This window comes from Chenopodium album, chromosome 5, assembly GCF_948465745.1.
Source record: "Chenopodium album chromosome 5, dcCheAlbu1.1, whole genome shotgun sequence".
NCBI lineage: Eukaryota > Viridiplantae > Streptophyta > Magnoliopsida > Caryophyllales > Amaranthaceae > Chenopodium > Chenopodium album.
This window is the reverse complement of record NC_137838.1, coordinates 72,547,205-72,574,581: the sequence shown is the minus strand read 5'-3', so window position 1 is coordinate 72,574,581 and position 27,377 is coordinate 72,547,205. Positions and strand designations below refer to the sequence as shown.

The 27,377-nt window shown below is 34.4% G+C and overlaps 1 protein-coding gene across 1 annotated transcript; it reads right to left on the bottom strand.

Annotated features, from left to right (window-relative positions):
- Window positions 1-18,599: 18,599 nt before the first annotated feature.
- On the bottom strand, window positions 18,600-26,601 carry LOC145630995 (putative galactinol--sucrose galactosyltransferase 2). The gene is made up of 14 exons (XM_081683107.1): window positions 26,378-26,601; window positions 24,608-24,812; window positions 23,842-24,089; window positions 23,303-23,393; window positions 23,022-23,070; window positions 22,831-22,922; window positions 22,645-22,755; window positions 22,160-22,288; window positions 20,990-21,542; window positions 20,789-20,856; window positions 19,993-20,127; window positions 19,676-19,893; window positions 19,367-19,455; window positions 18,600-19,242 (listed from the first exon to the last, which is right to left on the bottom strand). Exons 2-14 carry the CDS (start codon window positions 24,796-24,798, stop codon window positions 18,883-18,885), a joined length of 2,334 nt encoding a protein of 777 aa, XP_081539233.1. The 5' UTR covers window positions 24,799-24,812; window positions 26,378-26,601; the 3' UTR covers window positions 18,600-18,882.
- Between the last annotated feature and the right edge of the window lie 776 nt (window positions 26,602-27,377).

Sequence of the window (27,377 nt, the reverse complement as noted above, 5' to 3'; positions counted from 1 at the left end):
TGTTGCGAAAGATGTCATGGAGCTGCTATGCATGCAAGCACGTTTGTGCCTATATGCGAGCATGTTCGTGCCCCAACGAAGAAGATTTAGACGTGTGCGGTCAGGTACGTGCCTTATTTTGGCATGTCCGTGCCTGCACACGTATTTTAGATAATTTAAGATATTTACTATCTTTTGTCTAGGTTTTTCTATTGGAGTATAAATACTTCTTTATGTCCTTAGATTTATTGGGATGAACTCTTAGACCTAGTTTTCTCTCTAGAACTTTTTTTCATTGCAATTCAAGATTTGGTACTATCTTACTCTCTTTAATTTCTTTTATTATTAATTATGTTTTCTTTAATTCTTTTAGTTGTTTTTATAATCATGAGTGAGTAGTTATCTTATTCTAATAAAATCTAGCGGAACCCTAATATGATTGATGCATGAATTATTTCTGTAAATTCTTTAATGATAATTGCAATTGACATGCTTAATTGACTGTGTTTATGCCAATAGTAGATTAGAGATAATTAGTATTGTTATTATTCCTTTGTTTTAATCGCAACAAGAGTTGGGTTTTAACGGATTTGAATAGATCAATTAAGGGTTTGAAGCTTATCATGAGAATAGTTGAATGAATGATTAGGAAGTTAGAGTAATGTGCTTAATGTCTCTAATTTGCATGATTCCACGAGAGTAGGCTTTATTGTGATTAGGGCCCTGGCGGAGCTATTAAGGGGGCCTGGGTGGCACCGACCCCCCCCCCCCCCCATTTTTTTTAATTTTTTTTTTTATTAATTTATTAAGTTAAAGTTGTAAATTATAGGTTAAATACAATTTTAATGCAATAACTAACATCAAATTAGCTTTGTCATAGTGGTAATACATTGAGTTTGGTGAAAAGTCTAGGGTGCAAGTCTTTATACAAGCATTTTATTTATTTATTTTTTATTTAGTGCCCCTCCACCTTAAATATTCTACATCCGCCACTGGATTAGGGAAGCCATTGATAACTCGAGAGAGACCTTTGGTATTTTATAGGGATTACTTTTCCTCTTGTCAATTGTATTATATGTTAGGGGTAGAATGACTATGCATTGATTATATTCGTGGTGATGCTTGATCTTGGATGTTTTTATCATCGAATTTCTCTTATTATTTAGAATAATTGTGTTATTTAATTAGTTAGTATACTCCATATTATTTGAATTGATTCCTTGCTTAGTAATTGCTTGAGTCGTTATAATTGGTTGAACAATAGTCTCTTGGGATCCAACTAACCCTTGCTTGCCTATCTACATAATAGTGGTCTTCTTAGGTTTATTTTTGTTTGTTAGGTGCACGACATGCCTATCAGGTAATAATCATTGGAGAACTGACAATTCCCTTTGCAAAAACATCATCGGTACACGGGGTTGCTGGTTGGCAATTCCTCAACGGAGAAACTCAAGAACTATCCAACCATTTTTTTTCGAGAGAGTAGCTCTAATTCCAATGCTACTAGCATTTTTTGTAAAATAACAAATTGTAAGGAGTTAAGAATGTTAATTATAGAGAAAAATATAACCAATAATCATTAATTTGTCATCAAACTTTTTATATATATATATATATATAACAAACAAGGGGGTAGCATGAAAAAAAAAAAAGTTAGCTCAAAGAGACCTGTTATCTCAAATAACCGGTCTCTTAGAGGCTGCTCCAAACTAATGCAAACCTAAGAAGACCACTATTATGTTATCTCATATAACAGGTCTCAAGTTCTAATTGTTTTTCATGTTCAAATAAAAGAGACCTGTTTTTATATAAAACATGTCTCTTAAGTTCTTTTTTTTAATTGAAACAAATTACTTTTACTTATTATTTTTTTTTTGAAAATTTCCTTTTACTTATTTTTATACATATAATTTATATTTTTTAAAAAGACCCTCATTTAAGTTATATTTTATTTTTATTTATAATATACCAATATAAATTACCATATACGGTAGTTTTTTTTTCCCTTTATTATTCTATGCTACCCCTAGTTAGAATTATTGGATCCGCCACTCCATATATAGGGGGAGGCTCTCGTGAGAATTTTTCTTTTGTGAGAATTTTTCTTATGTGAGAACACTTTTTATGTTCTAAATTTTTACTCGTATGTTCTAAATTTTAAATCTGATGTTCTAAACTTTTTCTCAGATGTTCTAAATTAGTACTCACATGTTCTAAACCATAAATTAGTTAAGTTAGATGTTATAAATTTCGAATGACTTATTCCGAAATTTTAACTTATATGTTCTAAATTTTAAAATGTGCGTGTGTTCTAAGATTTTTAGTTATATGTTCTAAATTCGAAAGCATATGTTCCAATTTTTACTCACATGTTCTTTATTTTTATTTATATGTTCAATATTTTTACTCCCATTTTCTATATTTTATACCAAGTGTTCTAAATTTTTTATTCACATATTCTAAATTTTAATCAGATGTTCTAAATTTCATAAAGCAGATTTTTTAAATTTTTACTCACATGTTCTAATTCTTGAAGCAGATGTTTTAAATTATTGCTCACACACATGTTCTAAATTATTGCTCACACACATGTTCAAAATTATTAGTCATATGTTCTAAATTATTAGTCATATGTTCTACATTTAAATTGGAAAATTTAATAACAACAAACCAACCTTTGCTCTATTCTCCCAAAATGGACCAACCTTTAAATCTGCCCAAAATAAACACAAATTTGTGTTTTTTCTCCCATAGTGAACTGAGCTGGTCACTTGACCTGTTATACTAGGTTGCAATCCACGTGTTATGTTCTCATTGGTTAATTTTTTTATTTTTAAAATCTGATAATTAAAAAAAAAACACCCTCCCTATACTAGTCCTTTCCCATCAATGCCAGCTCCCCCTCCCCCTCCCCCTCCCCCTCCCCTGATGACGGCCGACGCTTGTCTCCCAACCCATTCCCACGACGCTGTCAACCTCACCGCCTCCCCCTTTCCCCTACTTACGGCATCCCAACCTTTCCTTTTCCCCTTTCCATATTTCCGCTGCCCCCGACACCACCCAAAGCAGGAAAACCACGAGCAATAGGAGATGAGAAAACACAACCTTGCGCATTTTCTGGTGCTTCCTCTACTGCAACCACCTGAAGCGATGGTGCCCTGCTCGCTGCTACTGTTGCTACGCTGCTCTGCCCTTCCAATCTTCCAATTATTACTCCAATCCTCCTTATCGTATCACGCAGGTTTATGGGTTAATGATGAGTCTCTGTATAATCCTCTTCCTTTTTCCTGAATTTTACAAAACATTGAATTGAATTTATTTATTTTAGAATGTGCTAGGTCAAGGTTAATTTTGTTTAAAGTTAATTTGAATTGAATTAGCCAACGCCGGGAACTGAGTTGGGTGCCGGCCGCCAGCAGGGGAAGAGAGGGAGGAGGGGCTGGCAGTGGGTGAGACTGGTTTGAATTTTTTTATTTAATTTATTTAATTTTGTTACTTTAATAAAATAATTAAAGAAAAATTAAAAAAATGACCGAATCTTCAGGTCATAGGTCATTTGGGTTTACTAGGAGAGAAAAAACACAAACTTGTGTTTAGTTTGGGCAGATTTAAAGGTTGGTCTATTTTGGGAGAATGGAGCAAAAGTTGGTTCGTTGTTGTTAAATTTTCCATTTAAATTTGTGTCGCATGTTCTAAATTTTTACTCGTATGTTCTAAATTTTTACTCACGTGTTCTAAATTATAGATCAGTTCTCATATAAGTATGAATTCTCACATATGAACCTATTCTCACCGGATCCCTCCCCTACATATATACATGTAAGATAGTGATATATATATTCTTCCTATCCTAACTATTTCCTTTTTGTTTTTTCGATAGTTGATCAAATTCTTTATTTTTATTAATGACTTTTTGCAGTAACCAAAAAGGCGTAGGTGATGTCCATATATTACTACAAAACTTTTTTAAAATATAAATTCTTAATTTTTCAATCAATCATTAGTGATGATTGATGAATGCTAGAATTATTTATCATTAATTAAGGGGAAGTGATTTTGGCACACCAAAAATTGATTTTGGCACACCAAAAACTGTGCTCTCACAATGGGTGTGCCAAAATCAATTTTTGGTGTGCCAAAATCAATTTTTGGTGTGCCAAAATCATTTCCCTTAATTAAGGTACAATTAAAAGAGTCTATTTTCCTTTTTTTAATTATGGTACTTTACCGTGATATTAATAATAAATTTCTTAGTGTTACTATTGTTATAGAAATTATGTATTCGATATATATAATCTCTTCATGTCAATAATTAATCATATATGCAGTGCAATAAGTTTGCACTTTTATTATTCATGGATAAATAGAGTATTTATACAAAATCTACGCTCATAAGATAGGAAACAATATTCCTATAAAATATACTAACCTAACCATAAACCTAAAGATATATTCTCTTACTAATATCTTTAACATAAATAAAGGTAAATATATTATTCTCCTAATATAAGATCAATGCAGAAAATATATGACACATGTATTTTCCGATATTGATGATATCATATCTCTAACATAATCCCTTATTAGAAACTTGGGATATGCTAGCAGTCCTAGCACTAGCCTTTATATGCACGTAATGTGTGCGCAAATATTATCAATAATGATAAAAATAATATATAAAAGTGATGTTAATGTTTTTTTTTAAGTGATCAAATCAAGTAGATCGCAATTTTATTAGAATTAAATTATTATTTACGAAATTAGTAGCCACACATATACAACTAATTTTAATTTTTAAAACACTATAATTAATGTAAATATGTACATAAGTCATTGGTTAAGATAAAGATATACATATATTAAAGGTATTTTTTTTAAAAAACATATACTCCCTCCGCCCACGATTATCTGCACCAAATGTATTTTTTGCGGACTCCTAGGCAAAACTTTTAGTGTAGTTTAATTAAGTTTGGGTGAGTTTAATTAAATAGTAAAAAGGAGGAAAATAGGAGAGATAAAGTGGTCCCATATGTTTAAGTGTGATAGTGAGTTAAAGTGAGTGGGAAAGAGAAGAGAGAAAGTGGTCTCATATGTTTAATTAAAAAAGAGGAAAGAAAAGGTAAACAAAATTAAAACAAAAAAGTAAGGGTAAGATGGTCTTTTTACACTTTAAATTTTACTAAAAGAGGAAAGAAAAAAATTTGTTGCACATAATGGAGAGTACCCATTTATGGCAAATGTTGCAGATAATTGTGGGCGGAGGGAGTATATATTGTATTATTAAAGGTATATACAAAGTGAAAAGAGAGATTATATTTTAATTAAGTAATTCATGATAGGGACAAAATTGTCTTTATATAATGGAGAGTGCAAACTATTAATTTATTTATTGAATTATAATCAGTGTCCATCTTATGTATAATTTAATGTCTATTAAAATTGATTTGGACACTAATTGTTGTTTTGACAAATTAATGCCAATGATTTTATAGATTGATAGATTAATGGTAGAATATATCAAATTTAACTTGATACACGTAATGTATAATTTGATGTCAATAATTTATATTGTCCGAAATACTAAACTCTGATCGATAATTATCAACTAATATTGAATTTTAATACAAGTAGTAAAGTTTTTGAAATTTTAAAGTTTGATTGATTAACACATTAATGTCATAGTGATTTTTTTCTCCTTATTTATTTAATTTGTCAACAATACTTTATGAGATTATTAGTTGTCCAAAATGCCCCAACCCTATAGTGTTTCAATGAAAATTAAATGAGGGTATTAAAATAATTTTAGGTGGACACCATAATCTTCCCCTTTGGCTATATAATAGAGATTATTAGTGGTGTGAGAGCTATGTAAAAGTACATTGCATCCTTACATAAATATCATGCAATAGTGATTAATACAATAGTAAGATCCTGAGCATAAAATAAAATAGTTTAGATAATGATTAGGGGTGTTCAAAAATCGCTTTGGACCAAAAAGTAGACCAGACCGAATTAACCAGTTCGATCTTCGGGATGAGAAATTTATTTTTCTAGTCCAAAACCCTATATAAACCTGTGTTGGACCTGATTGATTTTTTTGCTTAAAATTATACATAAAAGCTAAAATAATGATTAAGATTAGAAAACTATGCATGGTATGATTTTTTAAAATTGAACATACATGAAAAGACTTTAAAATCTTTTTTTCCTTTTTTTTTCCCGAGTTTTCCATAAAATTATTAAAAATTTAGAATTTAAAAAAAAAAAATTGAAAATCGGTCCAAAGCGGTCCGGTCTCGATTTGGTCTCTGCTTAATCAGTCCGGTCTTTGATTCTTGAAATTCAAATTTTCCATCTTCAGTCCGGTTTAGTCTGATCTTGGACCGATGAATAGCCTTAATAATAATAGATTCCTTAAAAATGGGTTTTGGAGACCTTTGCACACTAAAACACAATCGGCTAGAATAACTTGTAATTTAAGTGCGGGAAAATGTTACTAGTGAACTCCGAAACTGATGCTTTGTTTGTTTTGGTGTGAAATGTTTCATATATAAAAAAATTTAACTCAATTTACATAGTTTGTTTTGAGCGGGACAAATAATGAACATATTTTTATAAAAAATAAAGTGAAAATGTAGGTTGAAATATGTCTTTTTTTTTTTTTTTTTTTTTTTTTTTGACGAGAAGAAAAATGATTTTATTTATAAAAGATAGTCAAACGACACTTACAAACAATTTCTAGGAAGGTTGAAATATGTTTTTCAAAAGAAAAAGATATCTATTTTTTCTTCAATTATCAATTTTAATTAATTTAATAATAATTTAATCAAATATTGGCTAAGCTTTAATGTTTCAAAAATAATGATTTGCAACGTTGCTTATTAGCAATCTTTGCATTAATAGAATTGGTCAGTCTATTAAAGCCCTAAGCGAAGCCTCCTTAGATGCTATTCAAAAAAAAAAAAAAAAAAAAAAAAAAAAAAAGCGAAGCCTCCTTAGATGGCCCAATGACTATGCAACATTGTTTTTGGTCCAGATATTCTTTCTAATACATTGTTTTTTAAGATGTGATATAAGAGTAGTATACTTTTTATTCTTGTCTCTCTCCCTCAAGTCCTGAATTGTTTATCGTATTGACATTTGATAATATTATAATTGGGGTTGTTAAACGTCGCTCTCATTTTACCGGGTAACGCTCGCATTTTGACTTGAAGTTCCAATTTTACCCTTAACATTTAAATACGGTTTTTTCCACTATACGACTCACACTTCTCACTCTCTTACCTCATTCACTATCTCTCTAACTCTCTAAAAAACTCTAAATCTGAAATTTTTTTTGTTAATTTAAAAAAAAAAACAACAATCATAAAAAACACAAAAAAGGATGGGTGATTCGAGGCGAATAAGGCTTACATTCGGAGGGAGGAGTTTGGGCGGTGGTGGAGGCAGCGGCGGAGGCGGCTTCGACGGCGAGCAGGTGAATTTTTTTTTTTTAAAACAGAACCTCCAGCTTCCGCCCAAAATTTTCGGAAGTTCCAAGGAGTTCCGCCTGGAATTTCTAGATCATCCTTGGAACTTCCGGAAATTCTGGGCGGATCTAACTTCCGCCTAAAATTTCCGGAAGTTCCAAGGAGGATCCGGAAATTCCAAGCGGAACCTCCTTGAAACTTCCGGAATTTTTGGGCGGAAGTTCCGGTTTTTAATTTTTTTTTTCCGTGAATAATATGCTTTTTTAATTGTTTATTGTTAATTTAATTTTTTTTTTTGGATTTTGTTATTTTTGTTGTTATTTTGAAGTGTTATCTTTTTTTTTTGGGAAGTTCTCAATGGTAACCTTCTACTTTTGCTTATTTTCAATGGTAACCCATTTTTTTTTCGATTATCTTTAATAGCACCATACTAATAAAACTTCTCAACCATGACCTTATTGATGTTTTTCTGTTAACTTTCTGTTAAATTTAACTTACTACTCAATCATGGTTTAACTATTTCAATTAAAATAAAAATTTAAAATAAAAATTTTAAACCCATTCTCAAGCAGCCCGACCTCCATTGACAACCAGCACCCCCAATCCCTCCGGTCACCTTCGATCAACCACTGCCGCCAGCAATTCAAATCAAATTCATGAGAATCGAAGGTTAATTCCTCTATTATCACTAGTCCCCGCCGTCGACTCATTCTCCAGAAAGCAAAAGTTCTGCAAATTGATGACCTGATGGTGCCATGGCTATTCTTAGTGGCTTTTCCACCCCCAAAACTAAATTTTTACTTGACCTTCCCAGTTCCCAAAATTTCGGTCAAATAATCACTAAATTTATAAGTTCCACTAATCAAAAGGTAACCCCAAAATCTCATTTCTGGGTAATGAAGATACATTTGCTAAAAAAAATTGACGAACCCACAAATTTGATAGCACCTTTCTTTGATTTAAATCATGAAATAATTGATGTTCTTTTTTTAATTATGAAAAAATTGATGTTCTTGTTTAAATTTCCGGCGAGAGGGGTTGATTGAAGGCGAACGGAGGAAAGGGGGTGTTGAATGACGATGGCCAGCGAGGATTTTGGTCAGTGGGTGGCGCCTGGGTGATTGTCAATGGAGGTTAGGGCTGTTTAGGAATGGATATTTTATTTTATTTTTATTGAAACAGTTAACCATGGTTGAGTAGTAAGTTAAATTTAACAGAAATTTACCGGAAAAACATCAATAAGGTTACGGTTGAGAAGTTTTAAAAGTATGGTAGTACCAAAGATAATCGGAAAAAAAATAGGCTACCATTGAAATTAAGCAAAAGTAGAAGGCTACCATTGAGAATTTCCCTTTTTTTTTTGAAGCATATTTTGTAGTGTTATTATTTTTTAAAATATGATTAGTATTATTATTATTATTGTTGATATTAGGGTTTTTATTATTATTGTTATTATGGTTATTGTTGTTGTTGTTAATTATGTAGTGTTATCTTTTTTTTTTTGAAGCATATTTTGTAGTGTTATTAGTAGTACTATTATTATTTTTTAAAATATGATTAGTATTATTATTATTATTGTTGTTGATATTAGGGTTTTTATTATTATTGTTATTATGGTTATATTATTGTTGTTGTTAAATTTATTTTTTGTTGTTGTTGTTGTAATAATATTATTATTATTGTTATTATTATTATTATTATTATTATTAATTATGATTAGTATTATTGTTGTTGATATTAGTGTTATTATTATTGTTATTATGGTTATTGTTGTTGTTGTTGTTGTTAATTTTATTTGTTGCTGTTGTTGTTGTTGTTGTTGTTGTTGTTGTTGTTGTTGTTGTTGTTGTTGTTGTTATTGTTATTATGGTTATTGTTGTTGTTGTTAACTTTATTTTTTTGTTGTTGTTATTATTATTGTTATTATGGTTATTGTTGTTGTTAATTTTAATTTTTGTTGTTGTTGTTATTATGATTATGATTGTTGGTGTTGTTGTTTTGATTATTGTTGTTATTATTATTATTATTATTATTATTATTATTATTATTATTACTAAAATCGGATTTTGTACTTATTTTATGTAGATCGAGGGTTCTGGTGCTCGACATGCAATATCACGACGTCTGAATGCGTCTGTTAGGAGACAGTCATCTCGTTAAGCACCGCTTCAGCCCGAGCAACAATACGGGTCTACTAGTGGTTGGTCGGGAGACCCACAGTCTGGTTGTAGTCGGCCCTTGTACTCTGCAAATAGAGTACCTATATGTAATCCCCCATATTTTTAACTTAATTATAATTTATTTATATATTATTCTTACAAATATTTTTATGTCAGTTTCATTAAATAAATTATTTTTTATGAAAAGATTTAAGTAAACTAATATGTTTTTACTAATTTACAAACAATTTTAACATTATAGCCCAAAACCCAAATATTACTCCTAATCTAATTAGGAAACCCAAAGCCTAAATAAAACCCTCAAAAACCCTTACCCTTCTTCTCTCTCTCACGTAAAAAAAAAAAAAAAAAGAGCTTTCATTCCCTTCCTTATCCTTCATTCACGAGCAGCAAACAAGAAAAAAAAAAAAATCCTTGAAGCTTCTGCCGCCGCACCAGCCACCCTTCCAGCCGCCAACCACCTCTGCTCGCCGCCCCTCACCGGCCGCCGACCACCCTGCAGTTCGTCTTCCTCTTATTTCTCCTTTCTTTATTTCTTGTTATTTTGATTAAAGATTCAATTTTTATTTGATTTCAATTATAAAATTATTGTTAATAGGCTTTAATAGTATGTATAAATTACAAAAGATTATAAATTTATGGGTTTTGTATGTCTAAAGTATTAAATAAAATTTCAGATTTGGTATATGTATGAATTTAGGGTTTAAAGTATTGATTTTTCATGTTTTAGGGCTTGATAACGTGTTAATCAAGTCATGTAATCATACTATGTTTAAATTACATTAAAGTATAATTATCTTAATCATAAATAAAATTTCAGATTTAATAAATTTCGTTTCAATTTTTATGAACAAGTAGTGTTAATTTCATGTTTTTATGCTTCTAAATCTATAAAATAATTATTGTGAGTATTTTGTGATTGAAAAAGCTTTGAACTTTATATTCTAACTTAAAAATAATTTTCAGATTTCATACCTTTTATTTTGAAGCCTCTAATTGCATTGAAATTATATATTCTTGGGTTTTTAACACACTAACTTGCTATATAATGACTATTTCAAGTAATTATATGCTAATGGGGTTATTTTATATACTTAAAACAAATTTCCAGATTTATTTACCCACTTTAAAGTTGCTGTAATTTGATATAAAACACTATATTTTAATTTCATAATTCTAACATTTAAATTTAAAGTTGGGATGTTATATTACTAACTTTGATTTTCGGGAACAATTTAAAGGCTTTATTTTGATGATTTAAGAGGTTTTAAAGTAGTTTAGTATTGCTGTAATTTTAATTGCTTTGGTATCGATTTATTTCTAATTGTTTGGTTTAGGAGAGGACTTTGTAGAAGGCGACTTCTAGTTTTAAAGTGGCCAACCGAATTGTTTACACAAGGTACGTATAGTGTTACGAAACCTTGCTTGTAGGTGCATGTTTAAGGACGGATCGAGAACTTAGTATCATGTATAGGATTGACTGGGTTAAATTGTCTGGTTATACATTGTGAATTTCAAATGATGTGCACTAGTTTATAATGCAAGTATTATTTGTGCTTTAATTATGCAAGGTGCGCTTAAAGGCAAAGGTATGTGATTGGTGTAAAGATCAAATTATTACTCATTCATGATTATGTAAACAGGATGAGTAAAGGATAAATTCAAGTCTTTTAAGACGAGGTTAAGGTTTTGGGGTGCCTTATGCACTCAAGGTGTTTATACTCCGAGGTAGTAATGGAATAATTAATAAATGTTGTTTATCAATCAAGAATCTAAATTGAGAATTTTCCATGTTTGATTGAATTGTTTTTGGGGTGTTTGTATTGAAATGTATATGAGTCATCACCAAGTCTAAACCTGTAAATCACGTAAAGTGCAAGATGGATGAGCAATAAAACTCTGGAATGGTGCACATCTGGAGTAATGACAATCAGGGGTTGGGGTACATGGGGTATTAGTCGTGTACTTTTATCGAGGCCGTCTGATCTACGAGTCTCCTATTTCAAATATTATTTTTCTAAAACTAGGAGTTAGGTGAGATCTCATACTAACTACGGTCACGGAGTCGCGCCCGTGGTCGTTGGATGTTTATTGATGTTTCCGAAAGGAGGCATGGGGTTTTTCTTTATTGATGTTCCAAATGGGACATGGGTTGGACAACCTTGTCTATTGCTAAATCCAATGAAATAAATAAATGAGTCAGTTAATATTAATTAGTGAGGTCTTAATAAATTTAATAATCGAGTCATGAATTGAGTCTATATTTAATGATGCTTGTGCTTGATTATTAATAATCGAGTCATGTACTCAGCTTTGCTGACTGCGTGCTTTTGTGTGTATCTTTATTTGGTCATGGCCTTCGCCTTTCAATGACCCTGTGACGATCCAATTTTTACACTTGTAATATTGGGGAGCAGAATAACCACAGGTTCTTACACATGCAGCATTCATCAGGGTTATGAGATCTTGAGTAGAGAGTTGGTTGTTTGCATTTCATTTATTTTGCAAGTTTGAATTTATTTTAATTCGATTTTATTTGACACTAATTCTTTTGGGTTTGGATTTATTTGAACACTGAATTTAATCACTTACTACTTTTATTGGGTTTTGAATAAGGGACTTAATGGTTCCAACTTGTAATACTTATTTTGATTTAATTCCTTTGTTTTGAGGTTTATTTATAACTGTTTTGGTTTTCCGCTGCTAATTTCTAAAATAGCCTTAACGTTTGAACACGTGGCGGTAGCACACCAGTTATTCTCTTGAAATTGTTCAGGTTATATACAGGTTTCTCACAGGGTTTTAGGAGAGAATTATTGGGGTGTTACACCATATCTGACGAGGAAGATGAATGCTCGGCTAGTCATTCCGATAGCCGTGATGAAGAACTGGACCCTCGGGATTACCATACGGTATATAGGGGTCAGTTTGGGCTAGTCATGCATATCATGTTATATTAAAAGCAAGTACATTTAAAATTAATTTCATAATTCTAATTTTCTTACAAATGTTCAAAGTTAGTGAATGTACATTACAAACTACCTAACTAATGCATCCCACTTTTCCCTTCTAAATTCATATTGTTGATCCCATCCATTAACACTATCCTCGTGGTGTTCAGTCCACCAACCGGCGATCGGCGGGAGAGGTGAATCAGGTACAAGGTCAAGACGGATGAAATGTGATCCACCAACTGTAGCAATCACAAACTCTCGACTCGGTATCCGAACCCCGTTGCGTGCCCTCAGCGGTAAGACTGTGATGCATGGGTAGTAGCAAGTTGGTACTAGGCCTACCCCGAGACAAATCACCCTTGCGTTGAACCACGTAACAATAGGAAATAAATCTTGAATTGTAACCATCCAATGCCGCTCCCCGACAGCCCCACCATCCTATCGAATACGCTCTACGTTCATCCAAAGTCGTCCAAGCCCGTAAATCCGTTCGTACAAATCAGGATGACCGGCGATCTCGTTCGCTATTGTTTCCCGAGCGTCAAACCACAGCGCCTGATCACCAAAGAAGAAGTCGGTGACACAACGAAAGCCATAGTTCCCATCACCAATGACATCCTTCCAAGATAAAATGTACGGCAACATTCACTACTAGAAAACATGTTAATTGCGACGGAAAATTTTCGTCGGAAACACCTTGTTTTCCGTCGGAAAACCCATTTACGACGGAATTCCGTCGTAATCGGTTGTCGGAAAAGTTGTTGTCGGAAAAACACCCTTTTCCGACGGAATTTCCGTCGTAAATGGGTTTTCCGACGGATTTCAGTCCGCCGAGAGTATTTTCAAGCCCGGCAAAGTCCCTCGGAAAATTTCGACGGAATTGAATTCCGTCGTAAATTCTCGACGGAATTTCCGTCGGAAAATGCTTTAAAAAAAACAAAAAAAAAGGCCACCGCCACGCTGTACCACTTCAAGTCGTCACCCCACACCACCTCACACAACCAGCCAACCACACCAGAACCTTACCCACCAACCACCTACACCAGATCCACCACCCCACTACCCACCTACAACCTAGCCCTAGCAGACCACCACCGTCATCCATAACCACCCACAACCACCACATCTATCACCGATAACCACCAGATCAACCACCCACCGACAACCTCCAACCACCCAAAACACCCCTGTCAACCCCAACCACACCCACTTCCTAACCCTAACCTATCCACAACACCACCCCCACCCGTACCCAGATCCACAGCACCACCACCACAACCACCCTAACCCATCCACAGCACCACCACCACTTTACCCTCACCCTGACCGAACTCTAACCAAAACACCCATACCCCACCCTCACCTATACCCAGATCCACCCACCTAAACACCCAAACCCTAACCCGGACCCGACCGAACCCGACCCTACCTAAGCCCAGATCTCACAGCCACCACAAACCACTGCAAATGCTAAACGCACGCACATCAGCCACACCCACCACCACCACCGAAATCCATATTTTAAAAAAAAAATAAACGGAAACAAAAATCGAAAAATTAAAACATAAAACATACCTGAAATTGAAATATGCTTCGAATTTCAACACGAAAACGGTTTAACAAGGCCAAATTCGGCCATGAAAAGTGTAGATCTAAACTTTTTATGGCCGAATTTGGCCTAAAAAACCTTTCAAGTAGTTGGTTGATGCCGTTTGTGTGTTGGTCGTTGATGACGGTGGTGTTTGATGACGGTGGTTGTGTTGTTGTTGATGTCGTGGTGTTTGATGACGGTGGTTGTGTTGTTGTTGATGCCGTGGTGTGGTGGTCGAAAGGAGAACGAGAGGAGGGAGAACGAGAGGAGAGAGAACAGAGAGAAACAGAGGAAAGGAGAACAAGAGGAGAGAGAAGAAGATAAGAGGGAGAAGCAGAGAGGAGAACGAGAGGAGAGAGAAGCAGAGGAATGGAGAAGAGAGAGAGTGGAGAGGAGAAGAGAAAAGAGGCGCTTCTGAAGTTTGTTTAGGGTTTTGTAGCGGAAATGGTTTTTTTTTAAAAAAATAAATTATGTTCCAACGGAATATTCCGTCGGAAACTTACGACGGACTATAAATCCGTCGGAAAAGGTAATTTCCGACGGAAAAGGTAATTTCCGACGGAAGGAACGCTGCTTTGCTCTGCTGGATGCGTCGGATCCCGTATAACAAGCGAGCTCTTTACCCTGTTTCCAATGGGTGAATAATTACCAAATGAATGAAATTCCGTCGGAACATACAAAAATTACGACGGATATTTATTCCGTCGGAAATTTCCGACGGAATCGATGAATTCGTCGGAAATTTCCGACGAAAAAAAAATCCGTCGTAAATTTCCCTTTTTCTGACGGAATATTGGGTCCGTCGGAAGCAGTTCGTCGAAATTAAGCTATTTTCTAGTAGTGATTGGGCCTGGAAGCAAGTTCAAATACCTGCATTGACTAATGTCACTCGGATCTACAACACACAATTAAAAGATAAATTATTAGTAAAGCTACAAGTATTAACTTTACATATATTAATATTACATATATTATTCAAAATCAATAGAATTTTAATATTACGTGGTTCTGGGTCACCACCACGTTGAGTGTGTTGACGGTTCACATGCTCGAAATAACTTCGATCACGCCTGGTGTCATTGTTCCTCGGTCGACCACGAGTGTTGAGGTTGACATGTGGTTCTTCAAGGTGTGTATGATCCAGATGTAGCTCCTCTTCAATGATTCGCGTTACATTTCGACGTACGACCGGGTCACTTTCCATGACTTCATCAATTAGGGATCGAAAATGTGCAGCCTCCTCGGTCGAATCATTAACCACTTCAGGAATGTTAACACCATCACCAATAACCAGTATCTTCCAGAAAGAATGAATTTGGCTGCTATACAATCCTGTATGTGCAACTATCGAATCATGTATCTGGCAAGCACATGGAAGACCATGGGTCACACGCATAGCACATCCACAATGTTCATAGACATGGTAACTCAAATCCCGCATCCTTTTCGTCTCGTTATGCAGTTCTTTCAAGCAATGTTGAGACAATTTGCCATTTATACGAGACAATGGCAACTGTCTGTACATCTCACCAATTTTAGACCTTGATGCCTCCAACTCATTACGAATTTGTATGATTCGATTACCGATATGACAATGGACTCGGGCCCATACGGTATCCAAAGAACCTTCCAATGATTCAAATTAGTAAATACATTTTAATTTTTTTATTATAATTACAATTACGTAACAAGAACAACTAATAAAATAAAACAACTAACCTGTGGATGATTCAAACCAAGTTTTCACTGCTGAATGTTGGCTCTCAACTCTACAGTTGGTGGTGTTACCAAAGTGAAGAACCTGGTTCGTCCAATATTTCACAAATTTCTCCTTATGACAAAGCCATGTTCTCTGAACATATTGAATCACTGCCAGATATTTTCCCCACCTCACTTGCATGGTAGCTAGAGCATGATCATACTGCGCCTGTGTTGTTGCATTCACGATTTTGAACCATTTGCCATTTCTAAAACTGACACCAACCTTCTTATTTCCGAACATCTTCGTCACCTTAGCCTACACATCTCTGTTGATGTGCCATATACAGAGTAAATGTGACGTCCCTGGAAAGACTTCTCTCAAAGCCGCACATAGCCCAAGATCACGGTCTGAAATAAATACAGATGGCTCTTTATCAAACCCAATCAACTCCCTTAATCTCTGCAACACCCACCGATAGCTAGCCGTGCACTCGTCGCGCATGAAAACATATCCAACTAGAAAATTCTGGTTTGTCGGTGTCACACCTACTACCTCAAAGAAAGACGTGTTATATCGATTGGTCTTGTAAGTAGAATCCATACCTATGACATGTGGGTATGTGCGGAGTATGTTGACCATGATCGGGGGCACCATAAATGCATGTTGCAAAATGTTGTGATCATCGTTCGTGACCCAGTAAATGTATTCCTCGCCAGATGAAGAAATTGCTGAACAACTCCTCTTCCTTCGGACATCTCCATCCTGAAGTCATTCCGGCAATTGTAAATGTGTCGGATGTTTGGATGATCATCAGGAAATTGCTCGGCAATAGTGGACATGATGTTACAGGGTGCAACCTTGGACTTTGTCATGTCCCGCACAACCTGTTTTGCACCCGGACTCAATCCGCTCACTTTACGGTGACCATCTTGGTACACAATCATTGGGTGGTTATGTGTCCCGGTGTGATCATTTTTCGCAATGATCTTCCAACTGTCGGTGCTGACTTCATAATATATCTTGATGTAGAATGGACAACCATTAGCTTTGGTTTTGGTGTCCTTCCGTATCGCGTTCTCCAAATCTCTCGGCTTGCTCCTTCGTGACCGATAACATCGCAAATACCGATATGGCCGACCATCTCTGGTTTTGTTATAAGACGATTTCACCAAAATAAATCCCAATTTTATGGAAACACCATCAGCCCATGTAATTGTATCGTCAAATGTTGGAAAAAACGTATCCGTGACAAAATTCCCACTATAATTCACACCGTCACCACCTTCCTCAGATTCCATATCCTATACAAATTAAACAAAACATGGTTTATGTCATAATAATAATAATAATAATAATAATAATAATAATAATAATAATAATAATAATAATAATAATAATAATAATAATAACAACAACAACAACAACAACAACAACAACAACAACAACAACAACAACAACAACAACAACAACAACAACAACAACAACAACAACAACAACAACAACAACAACTATAATAATAATAATAATAATAATAATAATAATAATAATAATAATAATAATAATAATAATAATAATAATAATAATAATAATAATAAAAATAATAAAAATAATGTTACAAAAAATAATCATATTACTAATAATCATATTAATACAAAACAATAATAATTACATTAATTATCAAATACTTGATCACAACAACAATCACAAGACCACGAAAAAAAAAACAAAAAAAAAAATTAGGGTTCGTTTGGCATTGCTGTGGTTTTCTGTTTTTTGGTTTTTTGTTTTCTAAAGTATATGATATGAGTCCCATAATGAATAAAATATTATATAAACTTATTAAAATTATGATAATTTTGAAAACTGACAACATAAAAGTGGAAACACTTTTTTTTTGTTTCCTATTTTTGGTTTTCAAAAAAAGAGGAAATTGAAAACCAAAACTGATGCCAAACAAACCCTTTAATTAACGTTACAAAAATAAATTAACGTACTTAACATTTTTTTTAAAAAAATAAAAATAAAAAGGGACATCCGCCTAAAATATCCGGATGTCCTAGGTAGATCCGCCTAAAATTTCCGGATCTACCATGGAACATCCGGATTTTTCAGGCGGATGCCTACTTCCGCTTGAAATTTCCGGATGTTCCATGGTAGATCCGGAAATTTTAAGCGGATCTACCTAGGACATCCGGATATTTTAGGCGGATGTCCTATTTCCAGAAAATAAAAAAAACAGAAAACTTACAGAATGTTCCGACGCATTCTCCGGCGTGTGAATGTTCCACTCGCCGTCCATGACCCAAGACCCGTCGGAAAATTTTATGATTAATTTTTTTTTTAAATAAAAGAAATTAAGGTGGTCGTGGGGACCGATTTGGTTTTAAGGTCGTGGGGATCGATTTAGTGGACTCGGGATAGCAAGGTCGTAATGCGAGGGGACCGTTTCATGTAATGTGTCCAAATGGGGAACAAAGTCCTTTTTATAACACAAATTGCATAAAGGGCATATTTGTCCATTCAAGTCAAAATGGGAGCGTTACCCGGTAAAATAGGAGCGACGAATAACAGTTCAGTAATTTAAACTAGTAATGTGACAAGTAAAATTGAACAGATTTACACAAACTTAAAAGTAACGAGTCTAACCGTTCAAAAAAAAAAAAAAGTAACGAGTCTAATGACAGTAGAGTGTAAATATTATTTGAGCAGACGAGAACTTCAGTATAAAAGCTAATGGATTTTTGTTATTGCACACAAGTAAAATAACACCCTACTCTATTATTTTCCTCGCACCATTCCCTTGCTCTTACTAACTCTAAAATACAGTACAAAAACCCTGATAACCATTGCTGCCCACCTACCCCTCTGTAAGTTTGTTGCAATAGTAAATAGTTCCAACCCAATTGATCATAAGGACCATGAATTGATCAGCTGCAGTGCCGCCGACCCACATGCAGCTGCAAAGTGGCAATATTCCGAAAGAATGTGGATATTCTGAACCCGTTGATTATACTTGGATTTCAACAGACCATCTGCACATCTCCTCCTGTGGGACTGGCAGGGTTATGGTCAGCAGACCAGTTTCCGAATCATACTGAAAGTCTGTCTCCACACCATCCACGGTACATTTGGATGGGCTCTGGGAAGAGTAAGCTCCAAACCGGCCACATCCTCGTACTTTGAGCTTGATCACAGTTGGAGATTGTGTGATGCTGAGTGAGTTTATCTGCTCCGTAGGAACTTCACCATTAGATTGCTCGGATTTTTCGTCAGATGATAGTGGAACATCAAATTGGTCTACTGCCCCACCGCAATTGTACATGTCTAGTAATCCAATTGGTGTAAATGAAATGCGGCTTGTGATTTCCTGCACACAAAAGGTCTTTACTTCAGCATGTATTAATTTACTTGGTTATTCCAGCTACATGTATGGGAAGGATATCTTGATAACAAGTAGTAAAACTCTGAAAAAATAAAATGCAAGGACTTACCTTAAGAGGGCAGATATGAAAGAGTTCATATTCCAAGACCTTGAGAGTCACAGGCAATGAAGCTCCTTTAGGTAGCCGAACCACCTCCCCTGCGATTCAAATATGTAATTGTTAAGAGTTCAACTGTCAGATAAACTAGACTCCGTTCCAAAATGGCTACATCAACTGGCCTTTATGCCTCGCTATGAACTACCCCATCCACAACCCCCCTATTTCCAATTTCTAGAAAAAAATTAAAACAAAATAGAAAGGGAAAAAAGGAACGATCTCCTGGAATTCACAAATTATAGTAATGGACCTAATGGTTACCTGATTGATACATATACACAATCACTTCTCCATTCCAGTCTGGCCCAGCTACTTCAGCAATGGAATCCACGTCAATGGCATGGACAAAACTAGTAAGTGTTCCAGGAGCTGTATCGTGTATGCGGGTCTTTTTCTCAATCTTGCACCAACCAGCACCCTGGCAGTTGAACACGCCAACAACACCAGAACATTTGTTCACATTCCAAATTTTGAGCAAACTGCGACGTTCAGCACACTATCAGTCACAAGTTTCACCAGGTGATAATTGATAACAGTAAATAATCACATCAGAAAAATTAAAATGCAGTGAACTGTACCTAGTTCCATCTCTGGCAGGGTCATTAAAGAGGCAATCACGAGTAGGCCTTCCAGGCAAGCGAGCACGTAGTACTGATCCGTCAGGGAGAACCAGCTTCCTTAAAAGCTTAAAGTTGTGATGTCCTGGCTTGTCACTGTGGAATTGAAATTTTTAGTTCTCATATTATGAAAATTTTAAGGTGCAGGCGGCTGTACCTTGCTTGGTACAGCAAAAAAATGCAAAAAGAACATGTAACTATTTTGTAAAGAGCATACAGTTATTTTGTAAAGAACATATAGTTGTTTTGTAACGAACATTCAATTTCATATATTTTTTTCATATCTAAAGAACATCTGCAATATTAATAAAGAACATGATAATAATATGTAATAAACTTTATCTATATATAACCACCCTAATTTGAAGACAAAATTTAATAAACATTTCACATTAAGCAATGATCTTTATGTTGCAAATAAAGTACATTATACTGACTGATCAATGAACATAAACATATGTTCTTTTTATGTATTTTTTTGGTGCAAATATGTTCTTTTCACTCTAGGTATATGTTCATTACATTTTAATAGTATGTTATTTACACTTTAGGTATATGCTCATTACATTTTAATAGTATGTTCTTTTCACTATAACTATATGTTCATTACTTTTATATATCATGTTCTTTCCTACAAAACGACTGTACGTTGCACCGTACAGGCGCCTTTAGGAACCAGCTATTGCTCATATTAAGCATTAGTAACATCTCCAAAATTTAATATAAAAAGGTAACAAAGTATAAACCATCTCCTTACCTCACATAAATTGGACATCCACCAACTGCACGAGCTGCTGCATGATAATCTGCAGCTGGGTGCAAGCTCTGCAAAGCAAGGTTCTGAGTATTAGTAACTCATTTGAGACAGCAAAAATGGCGTGGGAGTTCCCACCCAATACATCTATAAATAATCAAGGAAAAGTAGCATACATAATACAATATGAAGTATAATACTTACATGAAACATATCCCAATCAGGTTGCATGAACTCTCCAAGGAAAAGTGAATTATAAGCCACAGAGGAAATGTGTATGGTATGGGAAGCAGGATCCCGAGGATAGAAATCATCAGAAGCCCTCACAACAGCAGTCTGCTTGGTACTATATATGCCATCAGTGTTGTGACACATGCAAGAAATGCATCCATTATCAGGAAAGTTTCTTGCAATTGAGGCTTCAAGTGCCTGGTGGTAGGCACGGGTGAGTGAAACTCTGCCACCATGACCAGCGCCAAGGGTCTCAATAATATTTTGAACATCAACTTTGACGCCATCTACTCCACATGAAGCAAGATATGCATGGAGCTCATTATAGAAATTGAAGACTTTCTTTGGATGGACCAAACCAAGACCATGAACTGAAAGGCTATCCATGACAACATCTGGCTGGTTACCCAATACACCAGGAGACTGAACTGGGTATGCCAAAGCAGTATCGTAGTGTTCCATACCAGCAGCTGCAGGTTTAACTCCACCCCAATATCCAGCCAGAGCATGCCACACATACACACTCCTAGAACACATGCAAATAAACAAAATAAGGATATTGAAACCAATTTTTACTAAAAACAAAGTTCTACAGAGCATGATATTTTTTTTCTTTTTTGGATACCATAACTTCCTCATTCTGTAATTCTAATCACACAAGTCTCTTTTACACCCCCCAACAAACTACACAGGTAAATTTCCATCAAACCCCAGCTAACTAGGCGCCAGATCATAAAGAAGCAGGTGATATGAAACTCTAGAAACACTCGCATAATCATGTAAGAAGTAGGATCACTCAAACAAACTTTATAAGACATAACTCAATTGCTTGCCATGTTCAGCAATACCATTTTTGATGGAAAATTTAAAATGCTCTAATGGTATGCTAGCCCACTTGGATAAACTCGAAATCAACGACAAGCAACTTTTGAAAAATGGATGTTTCTAAAATTTTGACTAGAATGATGTCTGCTGGTATAAATCATTATATCCACCAATTTACTCCCACATGGTTCATGGTTGGGATCAAAACAAGCTAACCTTGTCAGTTGAAAAAAGTCACATGTTTGAAGAGAATAAATAGCATATAAGGCAGATCATAAGTAGTAAGAAAATCATTGATCAGCTAGTTAGGCTACTTACTTCACATTGTGGCGTTGTTTAGCTTCATCTACAACATGCTTCAGACCAGGAACCTGATTATTGTCTTCACCATTCTTTTTGTTTTGGAACTTGGCATTCTCTTTAATTCCAGTTAGTCTGTTAGCAAATCTACAAAAGAAAAAATTGCACCAAAAATTACCATTAATACAGAATATCATCACACGACACATGCACATAAATTACATGATAATTAAAGTTAAGAACACTATTTCATTCTTGAGGACTGGACATCATTAGATTCCATTTTCTTTTCCTTTCTAGGAAAGGATTTTTAGCAACAAGTTAAAGTGTATTCCAGCATGAATTAGACATGTGGAGATTTGCGAAACCTATTCTAGCCTTTCTAAGAAAATCAGAAGCTAATCATGCAAGTTTCAGAACTTGAGCCTCTGAACACTTAATAACAAACCATACATGAAAGCTTTACATGAAAATGTTGTAGAGCAATGAAAACATGTACTTACTGTGCCCCTTCTTGCACAACACAATTTTCATCCTTGACAATCTCATTTCCTATCTGCTGCCAGCCATCATCAATGATCAAGAACCGTGGTGGGGCTCCACCCTTTGACAAACTGCAACAAGCAGCAAGAATTCAATTATACTGTACTATCATGAAACTTGAGATTAACATAAGACCATCACAGTACCTTTCAAGGCCTTCATCTACACCTTCAGCCGTGACATCAGTGTAGAAAGCATCCCATGTACACCAGCCAAACCAATCAACAAAACTAGGCAACTGGAGGAAACCATGACAAATTTAGTCTTACTTAATTCAGCAATTTCTGGAAATCAGGGGGCAACCACTTAAATGACACTACCAAAAGAGTTTACTTACCCTTTTCTTCTCTCGGTGACGGAAAGTTTGCATATGTTTCTCTACAGCCCTGCATGAAACAGAAGCATTTATTAGGAGTAGTATCTAACAGCAGAAAGACAACTAGGGAAAACAAATTTCACATAACCTAATTTCTAATCACAGCTCATGTTTTACAAAACCATAGGTAATATAATTTTCAAAACCACCATTGGCTTTGGATGTCATTATAAACAATTCAATATTTCAATAAGAATCTACAAAAGAAAAAAGCCTTTTTAAAGAATAAGAAAGGCACTTACTTTACAGCCTGATTGACTACTTCATAAGGATTGGTCCCAGCATGCATGTAAACTAGGTGAAGCCCTTGGCAGGTCTGAACAGCAGTATCCCCTGTAACCGTAAAAAAAAGCAAAGTCGTATCTGATCTTTCGGACACCATTTACTTCCGAAATGCAATAAATTCCATCTATATGAATGATCTGAATGATAGTTTGTTCGGTCCACTTGATCAGCTTGGTTGAAAGCTGATTAATGACAGCTGCACTATTACTATGAAACTCAAACACTAGTCTCCATATATCGTGGAAGAATCTATTGGAGACTGTCGCAGTGTGGCTGGTGATGCAAAGTAGAGGATGCTCCATGTATATACTCCATTTATTTAGCTGTTATCTATGTTTTATTTTAAATTGGACTATTTTTCCACCTTGGTTCTGTTTGCAGTAGTAACTAGTCCACTACTATTTTCGAGATGTAGAAACTAGTCTACCAGAGTTTAATGAGTGGACAAATTAAAGACAAGTTACGAGCATGCACTTTCATGGCCAAGATCACTCACCGCTCTCAACGCAAATCTCTATCTCATTCTTTTCATTCCCTTGAAGAACAGCTCGGAATGGGCCCTCCAGAAGGGGAAGAAAGACGGTGTATATTGTCGGAGAGCCATCTGGTTCATCTTCAGCAGTGGAGTCCTTGCTCTCTACAAGCATGAATTGAGTTTCAAGGGGAACATCTTTTCCACACTTTCCCATCCTCTGAGTCATCCACCATAGCTTGAACCGGAAACAACACATGAATCGCAAACCCCTGCCACACCCAACACAGAATGTTATCATCTATTACAAACATAGCATACTACTCATCCTTTCCATACGAACAAAAGAAAAATAAAACAATGTGTGTCTGAAAGTGTGAAACACTAAGTAAAGTTTATCACCCACCATTCACCAAACTATACGAGCATACTTCTTTAAGCTCATATGAACATACAAAAACCGTTTCTCACTTCCTCTCCACAACCAGAATCAACCCTTTCAGTGACATACCTCTTTGATAAAAGGAATTTCGACACTAAACAAAGAACAAGTTCGAGTTTCCAATCTCAATTAGTATAAACTAAGACTGCTAGAATCAGGTTTTTTTCAATTCACCTCATTATTTACCCATACAAATATAGGAACATCAATATGACTAACAAAGTACAAAACAAGAAAATACCACATTGATAAACTAGCTAGAGTTGGATACTTAGGTCATGTATCTTCCTTATAAACAAAACAATGTTAACTTTGCACAAAGAAAAAGTTGAAAAAGGAGATGCTTACTCTAAAGCACCCATGGGAAACACATGAAGGCATTTGCTATCAGAAGCCGAGGCACCGATAAATGAACCAGCAGCCAAGCCATTGCCTGAACCTGGGGTTAATATGATATTGTCTGGTACTCCTTTCAATATGGTCTTCCCATGAACCACAAGGTTCCCATTGTTGACAGAAATCTTAGGTGTGATCGTCATTTCGGCCTAGCTAGCTGCTCCCAAATATTCATTCAACAATCAAATTCAAAATCAGCAATTGAAATTGTAATATTGGGTAGTCATATATGTACTTTTACATGTATCTGGTCATCAACTGTGACCAGCCATCAATGACCGGCTGTCAGTATTGACGGCCTAACTACACAAATTAAAAATTAGAAAAGGTATCACCGCCATACTCGACAAATATGATATTTCAAAGTACAAAAATTTATTAGGCTTCATCACGTGGGGATTCAAGGCAGTCATGGAGAAGCACTTATTTAGTTCATTTTTGCAACAATTGGAATTTACACTATTGAAATATCATTAAGAATTTTAAGTTAGGAAAAATAAAGTCTATAATTCTTTAATTATACTCTCTCCGTTTAATAATATAGTGTTCGTTTTCATTTATGTGGTCAGATTAAAATTGTGCACGGACACATGCAACTCCAATTGATGCCATAATTAAAAATCGGAAAATAGTAAACCCAAAAAAACTTGGTTTATTGAAGAGATTTTCTGGAGAATGGACAGATAATCCCAGGAATGATCGCGATAGCCGACCAAAATTTGAAAGCGAAATTACGAAAAAGCTGGGTTCATAAAAGTTGCAAAAGGACAGATTTTTGTGGAAAAAATGGAACTTTTTTATCCAATAATTCACAAGAAAAGATGATCAATACTTCTATAGGATACTAAAAACAGAAAAATAACTATTGAAATAAAGATTAAAAAAAATTCCTAAGAAAATTCAAAAAAAAAATTTAAAATTAATTATTAATTAAAAGTAGATCTAGCACAACGCATCCAGATTTAATCTCATAGTACTAAACCAAAAAAAAAATCTCATAATAATCAGTCATCAAAATCACTTTTTTCTCAATTTCAAATTTACTAATTAAAACATCAATATTTTTTTATTTTTTTTACACATAAAACATCAATATTTCAGTACAAAAGAAGTTCACAAACAAAATAACGCTAAAAATGAAATACCCAGCAGAAAATTTTGTCAAAAAAAAAAAAAAAAAAAAAACGAAATCAAAACGTGTAAAATTCAATTTAAAACTTATTAATAAACAGGTAAATCTTTCATGATTTAAGCAATATATAATATATACATCAGGTGTTATTGTGGAAATCGCCCAAATCACAGAATAAACAAGCATTTTTAAAATCAGCTTTTATGAGATTTGAGGTGATTAAGTTAGTTTTATACATACATCTGAAATGAACACTAATCATCCCAAATCACATACGAACTACTCCATAAATAATAATTTACGGAGTATCAATATTAAATTGGCTTTCATGTGATTCAAGGTGATTAAGTTGTATGTAATATATCCAAACTTGTTACAAGTCTTACAACAACGATATATTGTGTAATTGTGTTAGACGGTTAGTCAGTTAGTCACCCAAATCACATAAGCAATCAACAATTTCCAAAATTAGTTTTTATGTAATTGGAGATGAACTAAACGTGTTGTATATAATACACGTGTTAAATAAATATGAGTAAAAAAAAAAAAAAAAATTAACCCGAAATAAAGAAAAAGAAAGACAAACTTACATTTCAATTTAACGAGTGAAATGAACTCTGTAATAAGACTTGCACGATTACACCTCAATAAATTGTAGTCCAAATATATTAATAAAGAAAAAAAATTTAAAAAAAAAAAAAACAAAGAGAAGAGGGAAAATATAGGAAATGAAAGAAAAAAAGAAGAGCTCAATAAAAGAAATGCATTCAACAAGAGAGAGAATGCAAATCTTGTGAAGAGAAATTTACTCAGGTATAATGTATGACTTGATCATTAAACCCACCTTTGAGTTTTTCCGATTTATATAGCCCGAGTTTTCAAGCTGCTATTCTTCCGATTGTGCCACGTGTACGGTTACGATTTTGTTTGGTAACTTTTGCTTTCCCGGGTTTTTTTTTCTATTAAAAAAAACTAAAAAATCACCGATGTTAGGAGGGAATGAAAGATATTTTAGTGTTTTTTAAAATAAAATATATATTTATGGCAATTTGGTCTATTTGCATGAATTATAATTTTTTTAAAAAAATTATTTATTCAAAGATTGCTTGAAATTTGGATCTCAGATTTTCCAATCATTTAATCAAATTATTGGGGTCAAACCTTGTCATCTTATGTATGAATGTATCGGTTCTTTATGCTTTCATCCCACAAACCCTATCCAAAATAATTTGATGTATGTAGCTTATTTGTTTGTTTTGATGCTTTAATAGTTTATCTATGGAGGTTACTTCAAAGTGGGGTTCGAATTAGGTTTAGCCGGTTAGGGACTTGCTTGTAATTTTCAAAAGTTTCTAGCTACTAGCTTGTCCATTGGAGCTAAAAAATACAATTAGCTTGGCCAAAATTATTGGAGATTAATATATTAAAATAATTACATTTTTAGGGCTAATTGAGAAAGTCAAGTTTATTTAATTAGCAAGCTAGTAGCTAATCATTGAGGCACAGAATAGCTATAAAAAGAAAGTTAGCTTGAAATCATATGTGGCATGACAAGCTATTTTAACAATTAGCTTACCATTGGAGTTACCA